The following is a 24,686-nucleotide window of genomic DNA, read 5'->3' on the forward strand; positions in this document are numbered from 1 at the left end:
AGACTTTTTTTTATACTGATTCCTAGGTAACTTGTAATTCATTCCTTTTACAGTTCACTTGAAACCTTTCCACATATCATTCACTGAACAAACATTTATTGAGCACCAACTGTGTCAGGCTGTTTTAGGAAGCTGTGATAACTAAGTGCAAAAAACTGACAGAAATTCCTTCATACTATTAGTGGTAGACCATCAATAACAAATATATATTTATGTTAGAGGAGATAAATGTTATAGAAAAGTAACGAACTCGAGCAGGGTGAGGAGGCTAAATGGTGCTGGTAGGGGTTGAAAAACAGCTTATGAGGGGGTTCAGAGCATGCTTTTTTTTGACCAAGTTACATTTGAAGAAAGACTTAAAAGTAAAAAAGTTAACCATATTGACTTCTGAGGAAAGATCATTCCGGTCAGTGACAAGGTCAAGGAACAGCAAAGGCAGAGTGTACCGGAGATGGGGTCAGAGGTGAGTGGCATGGAGTAGGAGATACTGAAGTAAGGCTTTGGGGGAATTAACGAGGACTTAGGTTTTTCTTCTGAATGAAACAGGACCCATAGAGTTTTGAGCAGGGGATCATGAGTTGACTTATATTTCAAAAGGATCTTTTCATGTATGCAACCAAGTATTTTAAGTTATTTAAAAGTTTTCAGAAATAAAAGTTGTTATAACACCTGTGTATTCTCTCATTAACCAAGTGTTAAATGCAAATCCTGTGGCTATGACAACCAAGACATTAACATTGCTGTAATATCGTCTAATCCCTACTCTATATTCAAATTTCCTGTTGTTCCCACCAATACCCTTTTAACTAGAGGAACTATAATTTACCATTCAAACCAGGGCAGTTTAAAAAAAAAAAAAAAGTGATGGGGCACATGGGTGGCTCAGTCGGTTAAGCGTCCTGACTTCAGCTCAGGTCATGATCTCACAGTTCAAGAGTTCAAGCCCCACGTTGGGCTCTGTACGGACAGCTCAGAGCCTGGAGCCTGCTTCAGATTTCGGTCTCCCCCTCTCTCTGCCCCTCCTCTGCTCACACTCTGTCTCTCTCTCAAAAATGAACATTAAAAAATTTTTAAAAAGAGTGATATATGGCTTATACATGGTAAAATATATACATGTTAAGTACACAGCTTGGTGAGTTTTTACATAGGATAAGCCTAAATAACTGCCATCCAAAGCAAGGTAAGCTCACTTAAGGCTAAGACAACAGGTATAATCAGGACTGCCTGCCTCTGGATGAGTAGATGCATATTAAATCTTTTTGGTAAGAATAGCATCAGTGATTATATTCCATCAGAGAACACATTTTTGTTTGTGTCATTCTTGGTGATAAACTGAACACGACATAGCCGACCTTCCTTGCAGAATCTACATTTTGAGGCACTTGATCGGGTACATTAATTCCAATTCAGTGAATTAGTATTTTAAAATTTTCCCCATCTTTTCCTTAGGGCTGGGATCCTCGGAGATGTAGCCACTTCCAATTTTGCTTCCTGGCAGGGAGCTCATCATAGACTTCCTTCATGCAGATCCATTTGCCTCAGCCAGCAACATCTTGGCAGAACCTCTAACTTCGAAGCTCAGTTACTCCAACACCAGCTCTTGGGACTTTTATGTGTCCATATCCCTTTGGAGCTAAGAGAAATTTGGAGGGCTGGCTCCGGATTTCTCCTATCGTCATTTCCACTGGACCTCATACCTTGCACACACAATGCTTGTGCACTTATGGGCAGGCAGATCTGCTACTTCTGTTTGGAATTGGAAATTTCGGAAATTTTCTTTCCCCCTGGCTCCTCCAAACATCAAGATCATACCCCAAGTTCCTTCTTATTAGTAAGATGAAAAAGTCAATTACACTACCAAATGTTTACTTACCCTTCTGAAATAGAAGTGACCTTAACAGTTCTTTTAAGGTGGGAGACTGAGCTGAGCCTTGTGGAGGGGTGGAGGGGTGGAGTGGAGAACGGGTGTGTTTCTAGTGCTGGATTTCCATTCTCCGGACTCTGACTCCTCTAGAGGCTGCTAACCTTCTCAGTCTCTTGACTTCAAACTGTTAAGTACTTTAAACCAATGGGAAGGCAGGCCCTGTTTGGGGTCCAAGGGTAACATCTGCAACCCACCAGGCTGTGTGTCCTGTCAGCAGGAAGCGTGGAGGGTGGAGTGGTTTCCAGTCCAGCTGTCAGTGGCACCACTGAGTTGATGGTAGTTTCCTTCCTACCATCAATTATAATCACAGTCGTACCCCTTTTTCTGGTATCGTGATCTCATTGGAGGCTTTTCATTAACACCTTATTCCTAGAAAGCAAACAAAATGCTTGTTTTTTATAAGGATGAGATCCAAGACATATTAAGTTATACCCTTGAAAACAGCCAGGAAACCCACTGGTGGACTGCCAGTAAAATTGCTCTTAAAGTGTAGGATAGTGGGTGGAGAGCATGTGACCATATCATCAAGGTGTGATAATTAGCCAAGTTGTGTCTGTAATATGTTCCTGCCCTGTGCAGCCCATGGGCAGGAGAGGCCCCAGAGTGGATCTTTTATTATTTGCCCAGCAGCCTCAGTAGATCATGAAAGGACTCTGCAAAGTGACCTCAATTTTATTCAACTTGCTTGGCAGCGGCAACTGTGGCAGGAAGCAGGACAGGCAGAAGAGAGAAAAGACAAGTTCATGCTCACATACTTCCTCCTGTGGGAGACAGTAACCATGCCAGGGCCCCAGGGCTCCCACCCCCTTTAGGCTTCTGTGCCTAGCTAGCTGTCCAAGACCCCTGGTGTTCACTAGTCTTGACACCAAGGATGGCCCCCGTGCAGACCAACAGAGGATGGCAGGATTGTTCCAGGACGATAGTGGGCTGGGGAGAGGGATCTTTGTGAGGCAAGTCTGGGCTATACCAAGTCCCTCTGTTCAGAGGGATCATCTTCTTTCCACCCTCCCTCTCCATTCAACCCTCTCCCAGACTAAGCCCAGAAGCACACCTAGGCTCGCCCTTGCAACACAGCACAAACAGAAAATCCCTTTAAGCATCTCATTGCTGCACCTCTCCATTCGTGCTTTCAGATCCCTCCAATCGTGCTCTGTCTCTGCTCCTCATAGTCAAGCATCACCAAACCACCTGTATCCTTGACTGCTTTGAATCTTATATCATCCAAGCAAGTATATCATTTGTACCTTCCTCAGCTTCATTTGATATTACTTAAAAGCCAGATTCTGTTTTGACACCTCTCAAAGATGCTAGGCCCTTAAACCATATCAAAAATAACTTTCCCACAAGATTTTTCTAACCGATCTCACTCCCTTCGCTCCTTGGCAATGTAAGCCTCGGTACTTGCTTCAAACCCTTCAGTGGCCCATTTCGCAAGAAAGAGCTGTGCCCCTCCAGATTCCTCATCTCTCACTCTAACCCTTGATATTGTTTGCAAAAGTTTGCATATGTACCCTTTTCTTTAAAACTGCACTTAAAAGTGCAGGGTTCTCTATAAAACTAAATACAATAGTCTTCTGGAATAAAAGTTTCTTTACTGGCATGTAAACTTCTTTACGGATTTTCAATTTTAATACCTTAGGTGATTTTTGCACACCTCCCTGTCCCATTGGCTCCTCATATAAGAGATGTGGAACCTGAGGCCAGAAAGTGAAAGCCTCATGTGTAAAGGTATGGAAATGGAGGACTTCAGTGGAGGACTGCCCCCTCCCTGAGTCAATGCTTCAGCTCGCGCTTGGAGACAGTAAACAGTAAAACAGTACTTAGCCACCCCCATTTGTCAATTGCAGCGGCTTATTTTAATAAAAATATTTCCCACCCTTATTTAGAAACAGCAATCTTAATGAATTAGCTAGTCTAGTTTACGCAAAAAAACAAAATACCAGGCCCCTTCCCCCCCTAGAGCTATTCCTCATCAGCCATTCAATATGTTGATATCAATTGGCTTAGAATTTAAATTACAGAGAAAGTCCTTTTGTAGCCTTCCTTCTGTTCTCTTCATAACTGTGCTTCTAAAGTTGGTTGTTTTGTGATTACAAAGATATTTCATTGATCACATCACATAACTAAATGATAGCTTTTAAAAGAACACCATTGGCTACTGGATAAATTCTAAAATTCAAAACGTACGATATAATTAGACTCCAACTTAATGATATTTCTTAAAATCTATAATGCTCAATTTGAGCCCAAACTGGTTTTTTTTCATACATTGTATGTTTCCATCTTTATGACTTTGCTGAAAGGAATTCAGCTTGCTGGCCTAATTAATACCCACAATTGGTTGAATACTTACATATGTCAGACATGGTACTAAGCACTTTATATTTATCAACTCATCTAATCTCCACAATACTTCAGACAGGCATTATTATGCCCATTTTGTAAGGTGAGGAAGCAGACTCATTTTTTACCATATTCTTTCATACTAAAATGCTTACAGTTTCTACTTTGGCCTAACTTCTTTCAGCCTTGGCTTTGGTCCCTGTACTAAAAAATAAGTTTTCTCCTTCTTTCCATCTAGGCAATTCTTCCTTTAAGTAAAGAAACCTCTTTGATACAAGTCATCCCATGGCTTTTACAGGTGTTTATATACCAGTCCATCCACATGAGACTACAGTCTACTCAAAGGGATGTGTTGTCGTTTTGCTAGTTATTTCTGTAAAGTGCGTATACCTATCATATAGTAATGAATCAGTATTTGTTTCTCCATTATTATGGGTGGGTCTCTAGGTGGAAGCATTAAACCCTGACCTATAAATGCTCTTTTTCCTAGGAATACACTTAACCTAAGTAATAATTTTCTTAGAACTCTTTCCTGACAACTTGTACATGAAATACAGGGCTATTTAAGATTAACATGGGTCTCCTCCTCCCTCTTCCCGCCCCCGAAAAACCAGGTGTCCAGGTTTAGTTTGTAGAAAAGCACTGGGTAATTACCTCCGAACACATTTGGGGCACAGCATATTGTCTTCCAGGTGTGGGGGTGGAAAATTACAGGCAGGTAGCAGAAAGAGGGCACACACTCTCCCCTGTTTTTCAGGCACCCAGGCTTGCCCTGCATGAAACTGTAGGCGAACCCAACCCTCTGTGTCTGCAGGCAGACTTTTCCCATGGACCACACACCACCGGACACCTGGGGAAGGAAAGAGAGAGAAGTATGAACACAGCATGACCAAAGTCTAATGTTCTTTTGGTCGAGAATGTATCAAGGTCTTTTGTTTCTTCTGCTTTTCTCAAGTGCCAGCCCCAGGATATGAATCCTAGCTTAACCTACTCTGTCCTGCTTCCTTTTAGAAAATAATTCAAAATAGTTCCTATGAAAACTTAAAAAAAAAAACCCAAAAAAACCCCAAAAAACAAAAAAACCTAAAAGTATAGTTGGAAGGGGTACTTTCCCTGTCTCCATCCTAGGTTTGCAATAGGGACTCCTTTTTTGGGGGAGGGGGAGACCTCCTTAACAAAAAGATCCACCAAAGAAGATCAGTTTATTAACATGTATGGCACTTATCACTTGGAAGAAACCAACAAAAATGAACTCAAAATGGCGGCTTTTAATTCCAGTTTATGTAACATCTTTTACAAAGAACAATGAATTTCTAAAGAAATGACAGGACAGGGGCACCTGGGTGGCTCAGTCGGTTAAGCTTCCGACTTCAGCTCAGCTCATGATCTCACGGTTCATGGGTTTGAGCCCCACATCGGGCTCTGTGCTGACAGCTCACAGCCTGGAAACTGCTTCAGATTCTGTGTCTCCCTCTCTGCCCCTCCCCTGCTCATGCTCTGTCTCTCTCTCCCAAAAATAAATAAACATTAAAAAAAAAAAATGATAGGACAAAAGAAAGCAGTTTAAGGCTGGGGGAGGAAGGAGGGCAGGCGGTGGGAAGATAAATCTACAGGAAGGAACTAAGCAGTAAGTTTTGTTTGCAGGTGTCTTTAGTGCTGTCTCTCAGTTGATTGTCTGCAGCCAAAAGAGAAATTAAAATCTGCCTTTAGGTAGTAAAAAAGGATGTTTTTCTGGGTTTGCTGCTCCTTAATTGCCATCAGCTCAAAACAGTTTTTATTATAAATTTTAAAACAATTTAGAATAGGTATAATTTGGTATGATATATTCTGGTTTCCTTTAACACAAAGACTAAACCAGAACAGTCTGGCCTTCATGAAATAGACTTAGTGGTCTCAACAGGCATTGTATTGTACTAACCAGTTTATAGTCTCCCTTAATTTTATGTCCTGTAATTCTTACAACATTATGAGGCAGGTATAATTATTAACCTATTTTACAATGAGGAAACTGGGAACTATATTAGACAACTAGTTAATGTCATTCACTTAACAGATGCTAGAAGATCCAGGGCTTAAGCTCAGGCAACTGATTTTAGAGGGTACCTTATTTTTAATTCCATAAAAAAAGGGGAAAGAAATATAGCGCAACAGATTGCCACTTCCTTCTGATGACATCAATAATTTACAGTAGTGGTTCTCAAAGTGCAGGCCCCAGACTACCGTCATCAACACTGGCTAAAAGATTATTAGAAATGAAAATTACCAGGGTGCCTGAGTGGCTCAGTTAATCATATGACTTTGGCCCAGGTCATGATCTTGAGGTTCATGGTGCTGACAGCTCAGAGCCTGGAGCCTGCTTTTGATTTTATATCTCCCTCTGTCCCTCTCTGTCCCTCCCCGGCTTGCGCCCTGTCTGTCTCTCAAAAATGAATAAACATTAAAAAAAATTTTTTTAGGGGTGCCTGGGTGGCCCAGTCAGTTAAGCATCTGACTTCAGCTCAGGTCCTGATCTTTCGAGTCCTGAGTTCAAGCTCTGTGATGGGCTCTGTGCTGAGAGCTTGGAGCCTGGAGCTTGTTTTGGATTCTGTGTCTCCTTCTCTCTTTCTGCCCCTGCCCTGCTCGTTCTCTGTCTCTCTCTTAAGAATAAATAAACATTTGGGGCGCCTGGGTGGCTCAGTCGGTTAAGTGTCCGACTTCATCTGAGGTCATGATCTTCCGGTTTGTGAGTTCGAGCCCTGCGTAGGGCTCTGTGCTGACAGCTCAGCCTGGAGCCTGCTTCAGATTCTTTGTCTGTCTCTCTCACTTCCCCTCCCCTGCTCACGCTCTGTCAACAATAAACATTAAAAAAAATTTTTTTTAAAGAATAAACATTTTTTAAAAATTTGAAAAAAAAATTTACTTAAAAAGAAAAAAAAAATGTAAAATTCTCAGGCCCTATCACAGACCTGAATCAGACACTTTGTGGGTAGGGGTCAGGAATCCACCAGTCCTTCAGGTGATTCTGACATACCCCAATACCCTAAAATTGATTGGAGGTTAGTTATCAATAGCATTTTTTCCTCAACTGGACCAGAGGCAGATCTCAATATTGGGCTTACCATAGGCATCTTGTGTTGATTCCACTGTCTCCATCTTCCCAGCCGTGGATGCAATTCTGGACCAGGAGGCAAACACAGCATCCGGGGCTGAAGTTGTCACAACCACCGTTTCGACTCCTTCCGGAAGAGGATCAGACCCAACGAGGGCCTGCATCCCACCCTCAGGGGGAGCAGCCACTTCAGGAGGGTGGGTTCCATGAGAAGAGCTCTTTTTCTTAGAATTTTCCAGAAACATTTCTCCCTTGTCCATCTTTGACCTTTTTTGTGATGGTGTGAGAATCTTGGCCTCCTTTGCAGTGAGGGGAATGTTCTTCTACAAAGAGGGTTGGTAAGGTTAAGGTGCTGTCAAAGTTGGCTAAGTTGACAATAAATTAATTTTAAAAATAAAATAACATTTTTTCTTTAAAAAATAAAAGTTCAGCCTCATTTTTATTACTCTGTGCATAGTTGGTGAGAAGGTGGGGAGGGGGTGCTGTTCCTCCCCACAGGGGAGGAGTGGGGCCGGAAGGAGGAGCTAAGACAATCCCTCCACTTTTTGATGCTAAAACAGGTAATTAGAATGAGAACTAAACCTTCCACACAAATCACTTACCATTTGATTCGGGTAAGCAAATTCACACAGCCGCCTATATGCATCTAATTTCTAAGACAAGAGAAAAATGAGTTAACCGTCTAGTAAGGTTCCTACCCCTCCTCCCGGGAGCAATGCCTCCCACCCCAGGCCCTCACCTGGCCTTTGGTGCTCAGCTTCAGTTGTTGGCACCAGGCCCGCACCACGTCTCTATGAAGCAAGTTGACTGGTGGCAGCATGGAAGGTAATGGAGGAATAGGGATTTTCTTCCGAATTCTTACTCTTGCATTGTCTTGTGCTGTCTTTTCTGAACAGGAAGTTGGAGGAGAATGGGATAAAATCAGTAAGAACTCACTTTTGTGTAGCCTTCTAAAGTGTCAAAGTACAGGGATGCGTGGGTGGCTCAGTTGGTTAAGTGTCCAACCCTGGTCATAATCTCACGGTTCGTGGGTTTGAGCCCAGAGTGGGGCTCTGTGCTGACAGTGTGGAGCCTGCTTGGGATTCTCTGTCTCCATCTTTCTCTGCTCCTCCCCCACTCACATTCTGTCTCTCGCAAAACAAAATGTCAGAGTACAACTTAGTTCTCACAGTCCAATCCCCATTGTATAGTTCAATGACTTACAAAAGAAGACCCCCTAACCTTCCAGGGACAGAACCTCAAACTTAGGACTGATTTGACTCTTATGAATATCCAGTTTTTACTTCCTGAAACCCCCCACTTGCTCCTTTCTGTGAGCCTTAACCCACAGACTCCAAGGACATTGTACTAGAAATCACATTTCCGGTCCAGGTTAATGACTGAAATCTTAAACCTCACATCGTCAATTATCAGTGGTACCTTGTCCTCTCACCAAAGAACAAAATAAGCCACCCATTCCCATAATTATGTCAGCCCACCCATCAGGGCAGGGCTCTGGTCTCACTGCACACAGGTTCCTCACAGACTCCCACTGTTCAGGAAAGACTTCCACAAGACATTCCCAGAACAGTCAACTAGAGGGCTACACAAAAGTGAGTTCTAATTATTCCATGGAAACTATAAACAAGCCTTCACCCCACCCAACCTGAGCCAGCAAAATCTTGTCCTCAATTCTTAGAAAAGGGAGCAGAGGGTTGCCTGGCTGTCTCAGTTGGTAGACTCTTGATGTCAGGATCGTGAGTTTGAGCCCACGTTGGGTGTAGAGATAACTTAAATAAATAAATAAATCTAAAAAAGGAAGGAAGGAAGGAAGGAAGGAAGGAAGGAAGGAAGGAAGGAAGGAAGGATGGAAGGAAGGAAGGAAGAAAAGAAAGTAGAGTTTCAAGTGGATTTAAATTTATAGCAGTCTGTCCCTAAATCACTGCACATTGAGATCCTTAACCAAGTAGCCAGTGAGGGCAAAATGATGATCAGAACCAATAATGTTGTTGGAGTTTGGAGACCTGAAGACACCAGTTTTAATACAGGTGCCTGAAAGAAGGCTTCAGGGAGATGACACTTAAGCTAGGTCTCAAAGGAAGAGGAGGGTTTTCAGAATACAGGACCAATTTTCTTTCCTACTTTTCTACTCTTTCAGAAAAGTTCCTCAGTCTTCTTAAACCCAAGATAATGAGATTTGAGGACTTGTAGCATTCTTACCTTTGTCTTCTTTCATAGATCTTTTTTGTTTGGTCCCGTTCACTGAGGGTCTTGGTAACTTTGGTTCACCAGAAGCTTGCTGTTTCTCTGTGGCTTCTCTTGATACAGGTTGGGATTTGCAAGCGAAATAGTCTTCCCCTGACTTCTTTGTGGAATTCTGCTGAGAGAGGAGCCAGTCAGTTTTCCCTCGGGTGCCCGACCCACCACATACACTACCTGCCTTGAGATTGCTCACATCCATGGCACCAAGGCATTCATTGCACACCACTGGCAGTATGGATTCTCCTGTGGCAAATCTTCTTAATATCCAGGTTTACTTATAAGATGGGGAAGCAATGATGGGGAAACGGGGGGGCTAATTTGAAAATATAAGAAAAGACAGAAAATACGGATACAAACAAAAGTAGAAGAAGCTAGGCTCTTTACTGGGGGTGGGGGCAGCCCTGGTATTACCCACCCTATCCATTATCGCTCACCTGAAGATATTCTTCCCCCATTCCTCTATTCTCAGCCTGTTCCGAAGAAAGTTTCCCCTACTATTGCCAGAAGGATTCTATATACTCATTCAGTGGTTTCGGTGTTTAGCCTGAAGATATACAAATGTCTTTAATTCAGCTTATCAGCCTCTCCATTGCCCCAAGGGCCAGAGAATTCCTTTCCAGTCTGTTTCTGTTGGCCTGATGGGTTATCACTCACTCCACCTCAGTCTTTTTTTTTTTTTTTTAAGTTTTATTTATTTTTGAGAGAGAGAGAGAAAGAGAAAGAGAGAGAGACAAAGTGTGAGCAGGGGAGGTGCAGAGAGACAGGGAGACACAGAATACAAAGCAGACTCCAGGCTCTGAGCTGCCAGCACAGAGACCGACAGGGGCTTGAACTCTTGAACCACAAGATCATCACCTTCACCGAAGTCTGAGGCTCAATGACTGAGGTACCCAGGAGCCCCTCCACCCGTCTTCTAATCACATTCTTAAATCTTTCTCTCTTTCAGAATCTCACTTCAAGTATTCCTCTGGAAACCCTTTCTAACCTTTCAGACCAAGTCAAATCTCCTACATATTGCCTCATTCCTCCCACTTACCAGTTGCAGTTTTACGCTTGCTTGTGTGATCTGGTCAATGCTTGTTACTCCATCTGATTATAAGCTCTATAAGGGTAGAATTTCTTTCCCTTTCATCATAGGCACTCAATAAATATTGGTTAATTGAACCAAAAGAAACAACAGTAGGAATATAGTGATTTGAGAGAGAAACTAACATTTGTTGAGCCTCTACCTTACGTAGGGTTGTTGACATGTCTCTTATCTTCATTTACTCCTCACAACAAGCTGGTGACAATTTATGACTTTGTTTTTTGGACACAGAAGTTGAGGCTCAGAGGCCGCGTAGTTTAGGACATGCAGGAAGGCACTTCACATAGACAAGAAAGCCTGGATTAGCTCCTAAATCTCAATCTTTTCCAGCATCCCCAAGGAGGGAGTACAGGACAAATTAACATTTGTATGCTATTTTACATCTGTATAGCAACTACACATTCTTATTCAAATTTCACTCTGGCACAGCCTTACACAAACTACTCACTTTGGGGCCTCGCAAACCTCTCAAAATGGCAAGGGCAAAAATGATGGTTCCAAAGAAAGAAAGAGACTCTAGAGAGTGCTCAGGTTCCCCTGGCACGCAAGTTCGATGCTTCTGGAAGTCTTAAACCTCTCTACCTCTAATTTCCGTCTGCGGGCCTTGTCAATATAGCTGGCTTCTGATTATCTGCGAGCCCCAGTGACCCTGGGAAAAGACAACTTCAGACCCAGCACTTTTGGTTGGAGACTGATGTCTGTTGAAGGCAAATTAAACGATCTAGTTCTCTCCCAACCTCAGCTCAATGACCTCTTCCTAAAGTTTTCCCCTCACCTCCCCTTTCCTCCTGCTACCACTTCCCTCCAGCCCTGCTACTTAATTCTTCTTTCGGACAGGATAAAGCACCTTTTCAAACCCAAACAGGAAACCCCATTTCTTACCGTCTCCTCTCCCCAACATACCAGGCTGCGATCATCATTTAGAACTTTACTGTGTTTCTTCGTTTTTTAACAAGAGGAGAACATTCTACGGCACATTCTTTTCTCCTCATAATTAGGATCAAATATGCTCAGCAGGAGAGAGAAATATATGAGGAGACTCTCAAAGACAGATAGAAACAAACCCAGTAAAATTGTACTTACCTTTTTGCCTTTTGCTTTCTCCATATCCAAAGAGAAGTCAAGGTTGACAAAAATAAACCCTTACTTCTGAAACGGCCCTGGGCCCAAGACTCTTTTAAAAGTCTCCTCCCACTCACTGTCACCCAAGGGCGGTCTTCTTTTTCTCCTCCCCTCCCCCCTCCCCCATAATTTGTGAATGCTGATATTCATGAGTTGACTCTTGTATGAATTAATAATACCATTCCTATCCACTTTCTGTGAGCTTTTTAACATAATCAATTACAGAGTAGTTCAAGAGACTTTAGGAAACTGACAACTCCTTCAGAAAAATTCCAAGGCAGAAACAAAAGTTGCTAGAGACTTCTGAATGGGATGTGTGAAGGCATTTAATGATGCAACTTGTGGAAACAATAGAATTCCAGGGCCAGACTGGTGGTTTGAAGAACGCAAAACCATCCTCGTGTTCCACACACATTTTATTTCTTAAGCAAGCTACTCAACCAATCACAGCTCCAGCTTTCCATCTGTACTTACAATAACCAGCACCTTCCTGTCTACCAACAATTAAGAAAAGTAGTTTTTAAGGCCTATTGAGTGTTTGTTATGTACCAAATTTTAGGTTTAAAAGTTCACGGCCATTATTTTATTGTCCTCTAATTTATGGATGACACAAGTATGTATAAAATTATACCGGTAACTTGCTGAATGATGCAGTAAGTGAGAGACCCAGAAATCAAGTCTAGGTGAGCTTCATTCTACCCCTCAAGACCCTAACTTACTAACTCCTAAGCAAGGTCAAGATTCTCTCTTTAAAAACAGTGTGAGAATGCCTCCTGCTCAGATTGCTTCTCCCTGTCAAACTGTGGAGGATCAGAAATGTGAAGCGAAGGGGAATTTCCTAAGTTAAGAACGAGTGATTGTGGGAGCGCCCGGGTGGCTCAGTCGGTTGAGTGTCCGACTTCCGCTCAGGTCATGATCTCATGGTTTGTGAGTTTGAGTCGGGCTCTGTGCTGACAGCTCAGAGCCTGGAGTTGGCTTCAGATTCTGTGTCTCCCTAGCTCTCTGCCCCTCCCCCACTCGCACTCTCTCTCTCAAAAGTAAATAAACATTTAAAAAATTTAAAAGAAACAAAAAACCCCCGAGTGATTGTGGGCGCAGTGATTGTGGGTGGCGCCTGGGTGGCTCACTTGGTTAAGCGTCCGAAGGCTGTTCAGGTCGTGAGTTTCAGCTTGGATCCTGAAGCCTGCTTCAGTTTCTGTGACTCCTTGTCTCTCTGCCCCTCCTCCACTTGCGCGCGCACGCGCGGGCTCGCGAGCGCTCTCTCTCGCTCTCGCGCTCTCTCTCTCTCTCTCTCTTAAAAAGAAATAAGCATAAAAAAAAAAAAAAGAAAAAGAACGAGTGATTGTGAGATTCAGACCTTCCTCTGTCAGGTTACAAAGTCAGCTTTGTGCCTTTGTTTTGTTTTCCTATATCTCATTGTGTTCCCCAAAATGATGAATAAGAAATGATCCTTACCCAGAATGAAGGTGACACTTTGCTCACAGGATAGAAATACCTGGATGTAGGATGTAAATAAATGGAACCAGGAGTACAGAAGAAGTGTAGCTGAGGACTGAGCAATCACCAAAGCGCCAAAGAAGAAAGCAAGTATTTAGAATCTAGATCATCTGGGAGGTCATATGGAGGTTTTGATTGATAAATATTTTATTCTGACTCATAGACAACAACCAGTAGATACTTACTAGTTAAGGTTTACTTAATATATAATATATATAAAGTATTTGAATGAATCATCTTTCTTGTCCAGTGTAAGTGGAGGTAACATTGCTAAATTCTAAATTAAGTACAAACCCAGATACTGAAACATCTCATCCTGGGCAAGGTACAACCTATAATCTCTATTTGTAGATGGAGTATGTATTGAGATTATGATTTAGAAATTCTTAGACCTATCGTGATTTGGGGGAATACAATTTCTTGAAGAATAGCACGGACCATTAAAAAACAAAAACAACAACAACAACAACAAAAAGCAAGTTAGGGGCCACCTGCGTGGCTCAATCAGTTAAGTGTCCAACTTAGGCTCATAATCTTAGGGTTCATGAGTTTGAGCCCCACATCAGGCTCGAGCTAACTGGGATTTTCTCCTTCTCCCTCTCTTTCTGCCTCTCTCTCTCTCAAAATAAACAAATAAATAAAGGTTAGCTGATGTTCTGTATTTAAAGAAGATTGGCACAATTTAAAATATTTGAGCATAAATGCAAATAATATTGAATTCTTAAATGAAGCCAAAAGCCAAATACTTTTGTTGGGCTTGGAGTGATGGTGATTTATAAGCAATCTTGAGCAAATACAATGTGTTTGTGTTTTGGTTTCTCAAAAGTAAATAGTAATATATGTAAGTTCATTGTATTTTTTAGTTTTTTTACATATACATTTATGTGTAAAATTTCTTAAGAACATTTAGTAGTCAAAAGAAAAACTGTTTACTGCTTTTTAAAATGTTTTTATGTCAATGCCTAAAGTTCTATTCATCCTTAGTCGAAGAAATATACATAACTGAATCTCACATTCATTTATTGAACAACAGTATTCAATAAATGGATAGGTACTATGTGCTTAATACAGGAGATACAGTGGTGAACAGAAGCAGACAAGGAAGGATAGACATTAAGTAACACAATTATTAATTAATAATATAATCTTATTTCTTTTCTTAAATTATATTTTTAAATAATCTCTATATGATAGGAAAAGAGAGGGAAAGGATAGGACCTGAGGTCCCTGGGTGGGGAAAAAACACAGATTTTCGAACAATGCTGGGAGTGTCTGACCACAGCAAACCCCCTCAGGCGACTCCCTCTCAGGTTTCCTTCCGGAATCGGACAAAAGACCTGACTAAAAGTAAGTAGACCGTAAAACCTATGAACCACAAGGAACTGGTATGGCCCTAGACCACCCCTCATCAGGAATGGTCAACCCAGCACGCAGAGTTATCCAGCCAATAAGGGTGGGACCTGAGAAGGTCTGAGGTGTGGAGGGAAAAAGGCACTGACCCGAACCTTATAAAACAAGAACCTTTGCCTATTGTTGGGGACTTTCGAAATGTCCCCTCTCCTCTATAAAGACAGCTTTCCTACTATTCTTATTTTCTAATCTTATTTAATAAATTTTGCCTGCTGCTCATTTTACATCCACCTCTTCATTCTTCGAAGTGGTGAGACAACAAATCCTAGGTATTGAGGTAAAAAATCCTGCAACATCTACACCCAATATGGGGCTCGAACTCACAACTACTGACCAAGCCAGACAGGCACCCCTAATAAAATAATCTTTACAGGATTTTAAAATGCATTAAATTTGTTTATACATATTACCAAAACAATGAAAACTACTCAGTTATGACCCCTAAAAGGCAGAAAAGCTCCCTACATGTGGTGGGCTGCAATCAGGGTTTTGATCTCATCAAGGAAGTCAGGAAAGTCAGATCTGAAGAACTAGAAGAACCGAATTAACTGAATAGAGGGAGGGCAGGGATCAGCTCAACCTGTTTCCAGAACTAAACCCGGCTGTGAGGGTGGAGCTCAGAGGGGGAGGAGAAAAATGTTAGCTGAGTCCAGATAGGTTGACCTTTGAATCTTTTTTAGGCAAAGAGCAGTGGAAAGCTACTGAACAATTCAAGGTGGGGTGGGGGTGGGTGGACAGTAATGACCATTTTGTAAAGATCTTTCAACTAAAATTAGGAGAAAGAGTTGGAGAGGGATCCATGTAGACACCGGAAGGTGAGTTGGGAGGCTACTGTAGCAGCTTAGGTGGTAATGGAGAATTGTGGGTAAGAGTACAGACTTCAGAGCCAGACTGCATTTAAACCCTGACACCCTTTACCTAGCTGTGTGACCTTGGGCAAGTTATCTAACACCTTAAAGTCTTTCCCTTTCCTCACCTGTAAAATGGGAATGTCGAATATAATAGCCCTTACTCAGAGGGTTGTGGGGATGGTTAAATTGGCTCTCACATGTCCCGAATAAACAATGTCTAACGCAGCACAGGTTCGATCAATGCTAGATGTGTTGAGTAGAACACATGGTAATTTTATCTAAGTTAAAAAAAATTTTTTTTTTTTTAATTTGGGAATAGCAGAGGAATTGCAATTTAAGATAGACTGGCTATGACCCATAGGCAAATTCAAAGCGACAAAAGGAAAGACAGCTTTTATTAGGTTTTAGGAGGAAATTTGGGGAGGGTTGTTTTAAACTTTTTCTTAAATTTACTTATTTTTGAGAGACAGAGAGAGATGGGGCACAAGTTGGGGAGGGGCAGAGAGAGAAGGAGACACAGAATCTAAGGCAGGCCCTCAAAGCCCGATGCGGGGCTTGAACCCACAAGCCATAAAATCATGACCCAGGCCAAAGTTGGACGCTTAACCGACTAAGCCACCCAGGAGCCCCTAGGGAGGGCTGGTTTGAACTGAAGTTTATTGGAGAAGAACAACAGTTTGAGGTTGTGGTTTCTCAAAGGCACCATGTTGCCCTCCCTTGTTGAAAGGATTCTTCCTTCTAACTGCTGGTTATGTGGGCTGCAATGAGGGATACAAGCATGGGTGCTCCTTTTTCAGAGCTTTCCCACTCCATTGTAAAGGAGGGTACCTTTATTTCACAGAGGTTTCTATTAATAGAGTGTGGGAGATGAATAACTATTTGAGAGATATGGAGTATTCCTGCCAGGTTTTCTTTTTTGTTGCTCTGTGTATTTCTCTTCCAAAAAAAAAAAAAAAAAGTTTTTTTTTTTTTTAATTTTTTTTTCAACGTTTTTTAATTTATTTTTGGGACAGAGAGAGACATAGCATGAACGGGGTAGGGGCAGAGAGAGAGGGAGACACAGAATTGGAAACAGGCTCCAGGCTCTGAGCCATCAGCCCAGAGCCTGATGCGGGGCTCGAACTCACGGACCGTGAGATTGTGACCTGGCTGAAGTCGGACGCTTAACCGACTGCGCCACCCAGGCGCCCAAAAAAAAAAAAAAGTTTTAATTGAATAAAATGATCTGAATTAATGAGGCCTTTACTTGTTTACCTGGAGGCAATGAATCTTCCAGAGTCATTAATCTGCATTTACAGAAGACAAAACAGGATTGTATCACATACAACCACCATTTTATATTTGATGGAATGGAGAGATTTGAGAGGAGGTAACTGTGGAGGCTGGTTGGAGGACTTGTATAAATCTGTCTGTGCTATGTATTCTGAGAAGTGCTGGGTCAAAAGCTAGGTTTATTCAAAATATATATATTTGAGTTCATATCCAGAATGATTTCTACCAATTTATAACAGTGTATAAGAATACCTTTCTCCATATGCAAGAGTCTGGTACTGTAATAAGTACCCTTGAACTTGACACCCCTAATTTATTATATTCTCCTTTTTAAGTATCTCCCGTAGTGGGAAATCAGTGCCCTTTATGGAGTTATTTTTTTTAAGAAACTGATAAGTCATTTAGAAGTAAATCTGGAGAGTAAGGTAGGCTATCAGGTTAGTTAATAATTTGGGTTCAAAAAAGGAAAAGTTTGAAGATAGATGTTAGAGCTGATATCATGGGGGAAAAATCCATTATTTTTGTTTACAAACTGTCTCCCTCCCTCCATTTCTTCCTTCCACCCTGTGTCAGGCACTGATGATGAAAACTGGTTCTGGTTCTTTAAAGAACAGGACATAGGGCTCCTAGCTGGCTCAGTCAGTAGAGCATTTGACTCTTGATTTCAGGGTGATGAATTCAAGCCCCATGTTGGGCCTAGAGCTTACTTTAAAAAAAAAAAAATTGTAGAAAATATCAGACATTTCAGAAATGTTCATCTGAAAACTAAAATCTTGGGGCGCCTGGGTGGCGCAGTCGGTTAAGCGTCCGACTTCAGCCAGGTCACGATCTCGCGGTCTGTGAGTTCAAGCCCCGCGTCGGGCTCTGGGCTGATAGCTCAGAGCCTGGAGCCTGTTTCCGATTCTGTGTCTCCCTCTCTCTCTGCCCCTCCCCCGTTCATGCTCTGTCTCTCTCTGTCCCAAAAATAAATAAACGTTGAAAAAAAAAATTTTTTTTTAAATAAAAAAAAAAACAAAAAACTAAAATCTTATATAGGGGTGCCTGGCTGACTCAGTCAGTGGAGCTTGGGACTCTTGATCTTGGGGTGGTGAGTTCAAGCCCCATGATGGTTGTGGAGCCTTCTTTTTATGTTAAAGAGGGACCTCAGAGTTACATAAGCTTTGGGCCCTAATGATGCTACACGAATACCAAAATGTTTGTATAAAACAGTAACATTCCTTGAAAATCTCACTTAATCTGCTCTCCTTTTGCTTCCCCCCCTACCTGCTCCCACGCCTTCTTCCCAGTTAACTGTGGTCCAGGAGAACCACTACTCTTAGGTTTCCAGCTTCTGTGCCTCCTGTATGTGCTAAGTGCTAAAGAATTGAGTGTCCAAAGGCCATCACTAGCACATCTAAAATTAAGTATACATTTGAAAAAGAACATACCTTGGAGCTGACAATTTTCAAAAAAGCATCCACTCGAGTGGCCTGATTAGGAAAAGGTTGCTACTATCTCCAGGCTGATATAGCTTTGAGTGAGGCCACAAGGCTTGGTAAGAGACCCCTGACCTTTATATCAGCCTCAGTTCATGTTCTTTCTCTGGAGCCTATGCTTAGAGACCACAACGTGTACAATTACCATGGCAGCTCTGTGTCCCTTGTTTATCTCAAATGTGTTACCGAGGACATATTCAAATGCTTTTTGAAGCAAAGATAAATTATATCTATTAGTATTCCAGGAGATGCACCACCACCATAGAGGATATTGGTAAGTTTCTTAAAGTTGGTTCTTCAGCAAGCCAACTGACGGTGCCCAAAGATTGACTAGTGTTGATTACCCAAGTCATTCGCTGGTAAGTGCCTGGGAAAGAGGCAGGTGTGAGCCTGCAGGCCTTAATAAACCCACTGCATTTGAAAATAGAGAAATAAAAAAACCAAGAGCACACTTTACACACTGTATGTTAGCCAGTTTGATAATAAATTGTATTTAAAAAAAAGAAAAAGAAAAAGAAAATGGGGAAATAGCTGGCTCTGTGCTAATGTTTGTGATAAGAACTCACCCGGATATGACGACTTACTTCCAAATGAGGGAAGGAGAACACAAAGATTTTGACAAGTTGTGGTGACTGAGACTGTTCCTTCAGTTCACAGTGTGAGGATGGAATCCTAACTTCTCCTCATCACCCACATAGTATTACTGATTCTTACCTCCTAGTGGTTTAGCAGCACTGATTCCTCATCTTCATCCTCACAGCTACCATCTGCATTCAGGATTTTATTCCTTCTCACCCACACCCCTGCCATAACCTCCTTATTGATGTTCTCTTAAGTCTCCACCCCCACCCCCCACCCCCCAAGCCCGCCTGCACACGGAGGGCTGCATGGAAGGCTGTGCAGACGGCCTCCAGGGGAAATGGGGATGATGCAAGTTCCACCTTCCGGAGTTCTCTCAGCTCTTATATCCCAATGACTCGGAACAGCAGCCTTGAGTACATGAGGCTTTTTTACATAGATAACCATCCCGTGGAATTTAGGAGTGAGAGTTTATAAAAGCAGGCTTAATTTAATTCTGCAGCATGTATGCATTTTTGTTCAGAAGCCTTAACTCTTGTCAGATATAATTCACTTTCTTGTGGCTTTAAATTTTACCCGACTCTGAAATAGGGTGGCTTTTATGATAAGAATTGCTTTCCTTCTGAGCTAGAAGCATAACCATGCATAGAACAGTAAGAGTAACTTAAATGAGAATGATTACCAAATGCAGCCTCAAAGAAAAGATAGATAATACCACTTTGCATTCATGCAAGCTTGCCTTTCATCTGAGTATCTCAAAGGAAGGCAAAATGTAGCTGATGCTGTGTTATGGTTGAAAATTACGACTATGCAATTTTCCTATTCCTGAGTGTTTCCCTTCTCAAACATGATACTGAGTTAAAACATCTCTAGAATTCAATGTGTATTGATTTTGAACACAGGCTTCTCTCCCTCTCTTTTTTTTTTTCTACCCCTGGAACATCAACCCTGAGTTGCAAAGGCATCAATGGACCACCTGCCTTTGGTGGCTTTGTGGCATTTGTTCTCATTGGAGAAAAACATAATAAGGGATGGATGGACATCTTTCTGAGCTGTCCAACTGAAGATTCAACTCCCTCCATTTTGACTTCAGTCTGTCCTTTTTAATTGATTAAGTTCTTTCCAGCTTATCTTTTAACTCAGGCAGAGACCCAGCAGGCGAAGCATCCCTTGATGGGAACCGAAACCACCCTCTCAAGCAATAACAACTGCCCTGATGCCAGCAAGACCTTACACAATTGACCTCAAGGCGGTGATTGACCTGACCCTTACTGCCTAGCTGCATGTACCCACCCACCTTTGTCCCACATTTTCCTTATATAAACCTAGAAGTATTTTCAGCACTTTGGGAACAGTCTTTGAGACGTTAGTTCCCTGTCTTCCCGGTGTTGGCCTCACTGAAATAGATTCCTTTAATTTTTCACCTCCGCTCATTTCGGCCTTTGGATTTTGTCAGCTATGAGTAGCCAAACCTGGCCTGTTAGGGACCCCCACAACCAGGTGCTCTTGCATCTTTAGGCCCCAGTTAAATTTTGGTGGAAAAAGAGATGAAGATGGAAATAAAACATTTTCTGCTTCTCCCAAATCAATTCAATCACAGTGCTAACAAGGACTTCAAGAATGCATCAGAGAGGGGCGCCTGGGTGGCTCAGTCCGTTAAGTATCAGACTCTTGGTTTTGGCTCAGGTCATGATCTCACAGTTCATGAGTTCAAGCCCCGGTTCAGCACGGTGCTTCCGATGTGGAGACTGCTTGGGATTCTCTCTCTGCCCCTCCCCTGCTCACACACTCTTTCTTTCTCTCTCTCAAAATAAATAATCAAAAAAATAACAGTGCATCAGAGACCTCCACTCAACTAAAGCAAAAGTTGTACAGGATGTGCTCAGTGGTATAAATGGAAATTATTAAAAATTGGAGCTTTGAATTATACTACTATAAGTGCTCTATATGTTGATGAAAGGCATAGAAATCCCCAGAAATACATTGCTATTGACACTCTACCTACTTTCTACTGTAAGGTTGTGACCTTGTATTTTTTGGGTGGCTTTAAAATGCTTTTATAAGGGATGCCTGGGTGGCTCATCATGATCTCACAGTTCGTGCGTTCCAGCCCTGTGTTGTGCTCTGTGCTGACAGCTCAGAGCCTGGAACCTGCTTCTGATTATGTGTCTCCCTCTCTCTGTGCCCCTCCCCCACTCGTGCTCTGGAACTCTATCAAAAATAAACTTAAAAAAAATAAAAATAAACAAAATGCTCTTATAATACCTATTTATAGGCATATGCATTTTTGACTACTGACATAAAGGAAGCTAAACAGTGAGACTACATCTCTAAAGAAAAAAAAAAGGCTTTTTTAAAAATTCTTTTTAATGTTTATTTATTTTTCAGAGACAGACACAGAGTGCAAGTGGGGGAGGGTCAGAGAGAGTGGGAGCCACAGAATCTGAAGCAGACTCCAGGCCCTGAGCTGTCAGCACAGAGTCCCACACGGGGTTCCAAATCAGAAACAGTGAGATCAGACCTGAGCCAAAATTGGATGCTTAACCGACTGAGCCACCCAGGCACCCCAATAGAGAACAGTTTTTGAAAGTTAGCCATTCACAGGAAAAAAACAAAACATCTCTCTCTCTCTCTCTCTCTCTCTATATATATATATATATATATATATGCAAAAGGTAAACAACAAAATTTTTCCAAGGTAATTAAAAATTTCACAATAAAAAACAGACCAGGTCTTGGTGGGGAGTGGTGGGATGAGGTTGGGATGGCTTAAATGGGTGATGGGCATTGAGGAGGGCACTTGTGCTGAGCACTGGGTGTTATATGTAAGTGACAAATCACTAAATTCTACTCCTGAAACTAATATTACACTATATGTTAACTAACTGGAATTTAAATGAAAACTTGAAATTTAAAGAAAAAAAAAAAAATAAGACCAGGTCTTACCATAAAGGGAACCAAGAGGTCCAGGCTTCACATTCTCAAACAGCCTCATATTTAGACACTTCAAATGATCTCCAAATGAGGTTATCCATAGAGCCAGCTATACATCATAACAAAAGAAAAATATGTCAGTCATGTAATCTTTGTTACAAGTAAACATTTTCTGCAATTATACATTTTCTGTAAACTTATGCTCTTTTCTGCACTGTTTTTAGTATACACGCAATCACAAATATAGAAATGTTTTGGGCCTTCCTTTTATGATACTGAGACTTGAAATAAATATTTGATCCTCATCCTGGTTTCTGTTAGCGCTTAAAACCCTTAGAATTTCCTAAGTGATGAGAGAAGTAAAGGTGTATTGTTATGTTAATGGTGGCTCTTGGAGAGCTCCTAAGGAGGGGGCTGGCTGCCAATAAAGCCAATCTTTTGATTAGAGTGTTAGGAGTTTTCAGTCCCACCCCCTGACCTTGGTGGAGAGGAGAGGGGCTGGAGAGGTCAAATCTATCACCAGCGGCTAATGATTTAATCAGTTGTGGCTGTGTAAGGGAGCCTCCATAAAAACCCAAAGGATAGGGTGAGGAGAGCTGGATTGGTGAGTGTGTGGAGGTGCTTATAGTGGCATACCTGGAAGCCTAGAGGCCCACACCCCTTCCACATACCTTGCTCTGTGCATCTTTTTCATAATAAACCAGTGATCTAGTAAGTAAAATGTTTCTTTGAGTTCTGTGGGCCACTCTAGCACGTTGCTTGAACCCAGGGACGAGGTCATTGCGATGTGTGGTCGTTAAGACCAAGGTGCAAAATGGGGGTGTTTTAATTATAGCACTGGGATAGGACCCATAGGCAAAAAGAGCTGCATTGTGATTGTGAAGAGTGACTGATTATATAGGGTTTTCTATCCTATGCAGGTGAAGGTGGCATTAGGGCTCCAGGAAATTGAGTCTATAGTTTCCTGGAGGTCTATTATTACAAATGTGCTTTTCTTATAAATCATTAAGATAGCTACAAACTATAGTGGAGTGTCATGTCCTACATGATGACAATCTTTATCAGTTGACCATTTGTTTTTCCCCTGCCTTTGTTCTTAGGTAGTTACTAGTGCCTGAGGAATTATACATATATATGTATATATCTCCCACCTTGGGAGGGTTGCGGGCAGGGCTGTCAGCTCATATTTGGCCCTCACATCAGTTGGAACCTCTAATCTATAGCTGGTGGGTTGGAAGCACAGGTGACAACCTGGACTTGACAATTTGTTGAAGTGGTGGAAGGGGTAGTTTTGTAGGACTGAGACCTTAACCCATGAGATCTGACTCTATCTCTGAGAAAATGGTGTCAGAATTGTGTTAAATTGTAGGACATGCAGCGGTCCTACATTCCCTGTATGTGTCTCCAATTGTGTTGGAGAATTGCATGTTGGTGTGGGGAACCGCCCTGTTCCCTACGGTGGAGATGGGTGCAGAACCTTTATTACGATTACAAAATATTCTAAAATAATAAGTTATTATCAGTGAAATGGAGAAGATAGGAAGGGAAAGAGTATGGGGAGAGCAAGAGAAACACAAAGGCATAACACAGGAAAAGAAAAGGCCAAAGTGAGAGAGTATCAGGGAAGAACACAGAAGCAAAGAAGAGAGAAAACACATGGGAAAAAAGAGAAGGGTAAGGGTTAAGTGTTCAATATTAACTATATATTTCTGTATTGTTTGACTCCTTAGAATGAACACATTGAAATTACATTTGAATATTACAACTGTGCAACTTCCTGATTCCCAAGTGGTTTGATAGCTATCCAACATCGTCTAGTCTGCAGCAACAGAAATAGGTGCTTATCCACTGTTAGGGCTGATGACAGGAACTCTGGAGAACCTCCAGCTAACTCATCAGGCTGTTTTCTCACTCACTGAATTACATACCACCTATGAATTGTCTTGCTGTGAATGTTTGGCTAGAAAGAGCATGACCATCCTGGAGGGGTTATCTGATTCTCTTGAGAATTACATTTGCCATTATAAGTTGGCATCATTCTGGTTTATGCCTCTGTCTCCTGTGAGTTTACTTACTGAGATTATTCACGTAGAGCCAAAGAACTTTGATTTACAAGCTTATAAGCTGGAGTATAAGGCCCTAGGATTCTGTGACAGTAGAGTCCACCTGTGGCCGTGGCCTGTTGTCCTTTGACCTCCCTCTTATCTATGTTCTTCACACTTTACATGCATCCATTCACAAATATTGAGTAAGAGTAGTTCAACCCAAAAGAGTCTTAAGTACAGAATATTTCAAAGAAAATCGGTGTATTTTTCAATGTAATGCATCACAAAGACCTAAAATATAATAAATTTGAAAAGTAAAACAAAGTTTTACTGCAAAAAAATATTAGTTATAATACATAAAATATCCCAAAGTATGAAATTTCTGTAGAAAATATGAAATAGTTGAAAACTTGAAATAGCCCACATATCCAAACATAGATAACTAACTGCATTTGGTAAATTCCTGATGCCTTCTATTAATGCAATGCTTTCCAACCATTAAAAATACTGTGTATTTTTACATAGTAAAGAAAATTTAGGTGTATTTTTAAGTAAAAACAAATTTCATAGCCATGTGTATTCTATGACACCATTTCTGTGCAGTAATGATGTGGGGAATGGGGGAAGGGTTATTGGGCATTATCATTTTCTATGTCAGACATTCCTTGTAGCATTTGAAATTCTTGCAGTTAGCATACATTGTTTTTATAGTTAGAAAAAAAAAAAACACTGAAAAGAATTAGCCACTATCTCTTGTGTTAAGAGATTGTATTTTAAAATAGAGTATTTCTTTACCATCTGACATTCAGACTTTGCTT

General features: G+C 41.5%; 1 protein-coding gene across 4 annotated transcripts in view; it reads right to left on the reverse strand.

Moving 5' to 3' along the window:
* Nucleotides 1–998: 998 nt before the first annotated feature.
* DPPA4 (developmental pluripotency associated 4) overlaps nt 999–24,686 on the reverse strand; it is a 35,623-nt gene continuing 11,935 nt past the window's right edge. The window contains exons 2-8 of one of the 4 annotated variants that reach the window (XM_045036907.1): nt 21,836–21,932; nt 9,555–9,711; nt 8,095–8,243; nt 7,958–8,008; nt 7,366–7,678; nt 4,922–5,117; nt 999–2,293 (exon numbers count right to left, since the gene is read on the reverse strand). In XM_045036907.1, the coding sequence (XP_044892842.1) occupies nt 2,263–2,293; nt 4,922–5,117; nt 7,366–7,678; nt 7,958–8,008; nt 8,095–8,243; nt 9,555–9,711; nt 21,836–21,838 (900 nt within the window). In that variant the 5' untranslated portion in view covers nt 21,839–21,932 and the 3' untranslated portion in view covers nt 999–2,262. The other 3 variants (XM_045036908.1, XM_045036906.1, XM_045036905.1) reach the window with 3 other exon arrangements.

Source organism: Felis catus, chromosome C2 (assembly GCF_018350175.1).
Source record: "Felis catus isolate Fca126 chromosome C2, F.catus_Fca126_mat1.0, whole genome shotgun sequence".
In the NCBI taxonomy this organism is placed as follows: Eukaryota; Metazoa; Chordata; class Mammalia; order Carnivora; family Felidae; genus Felis; species Felis catus.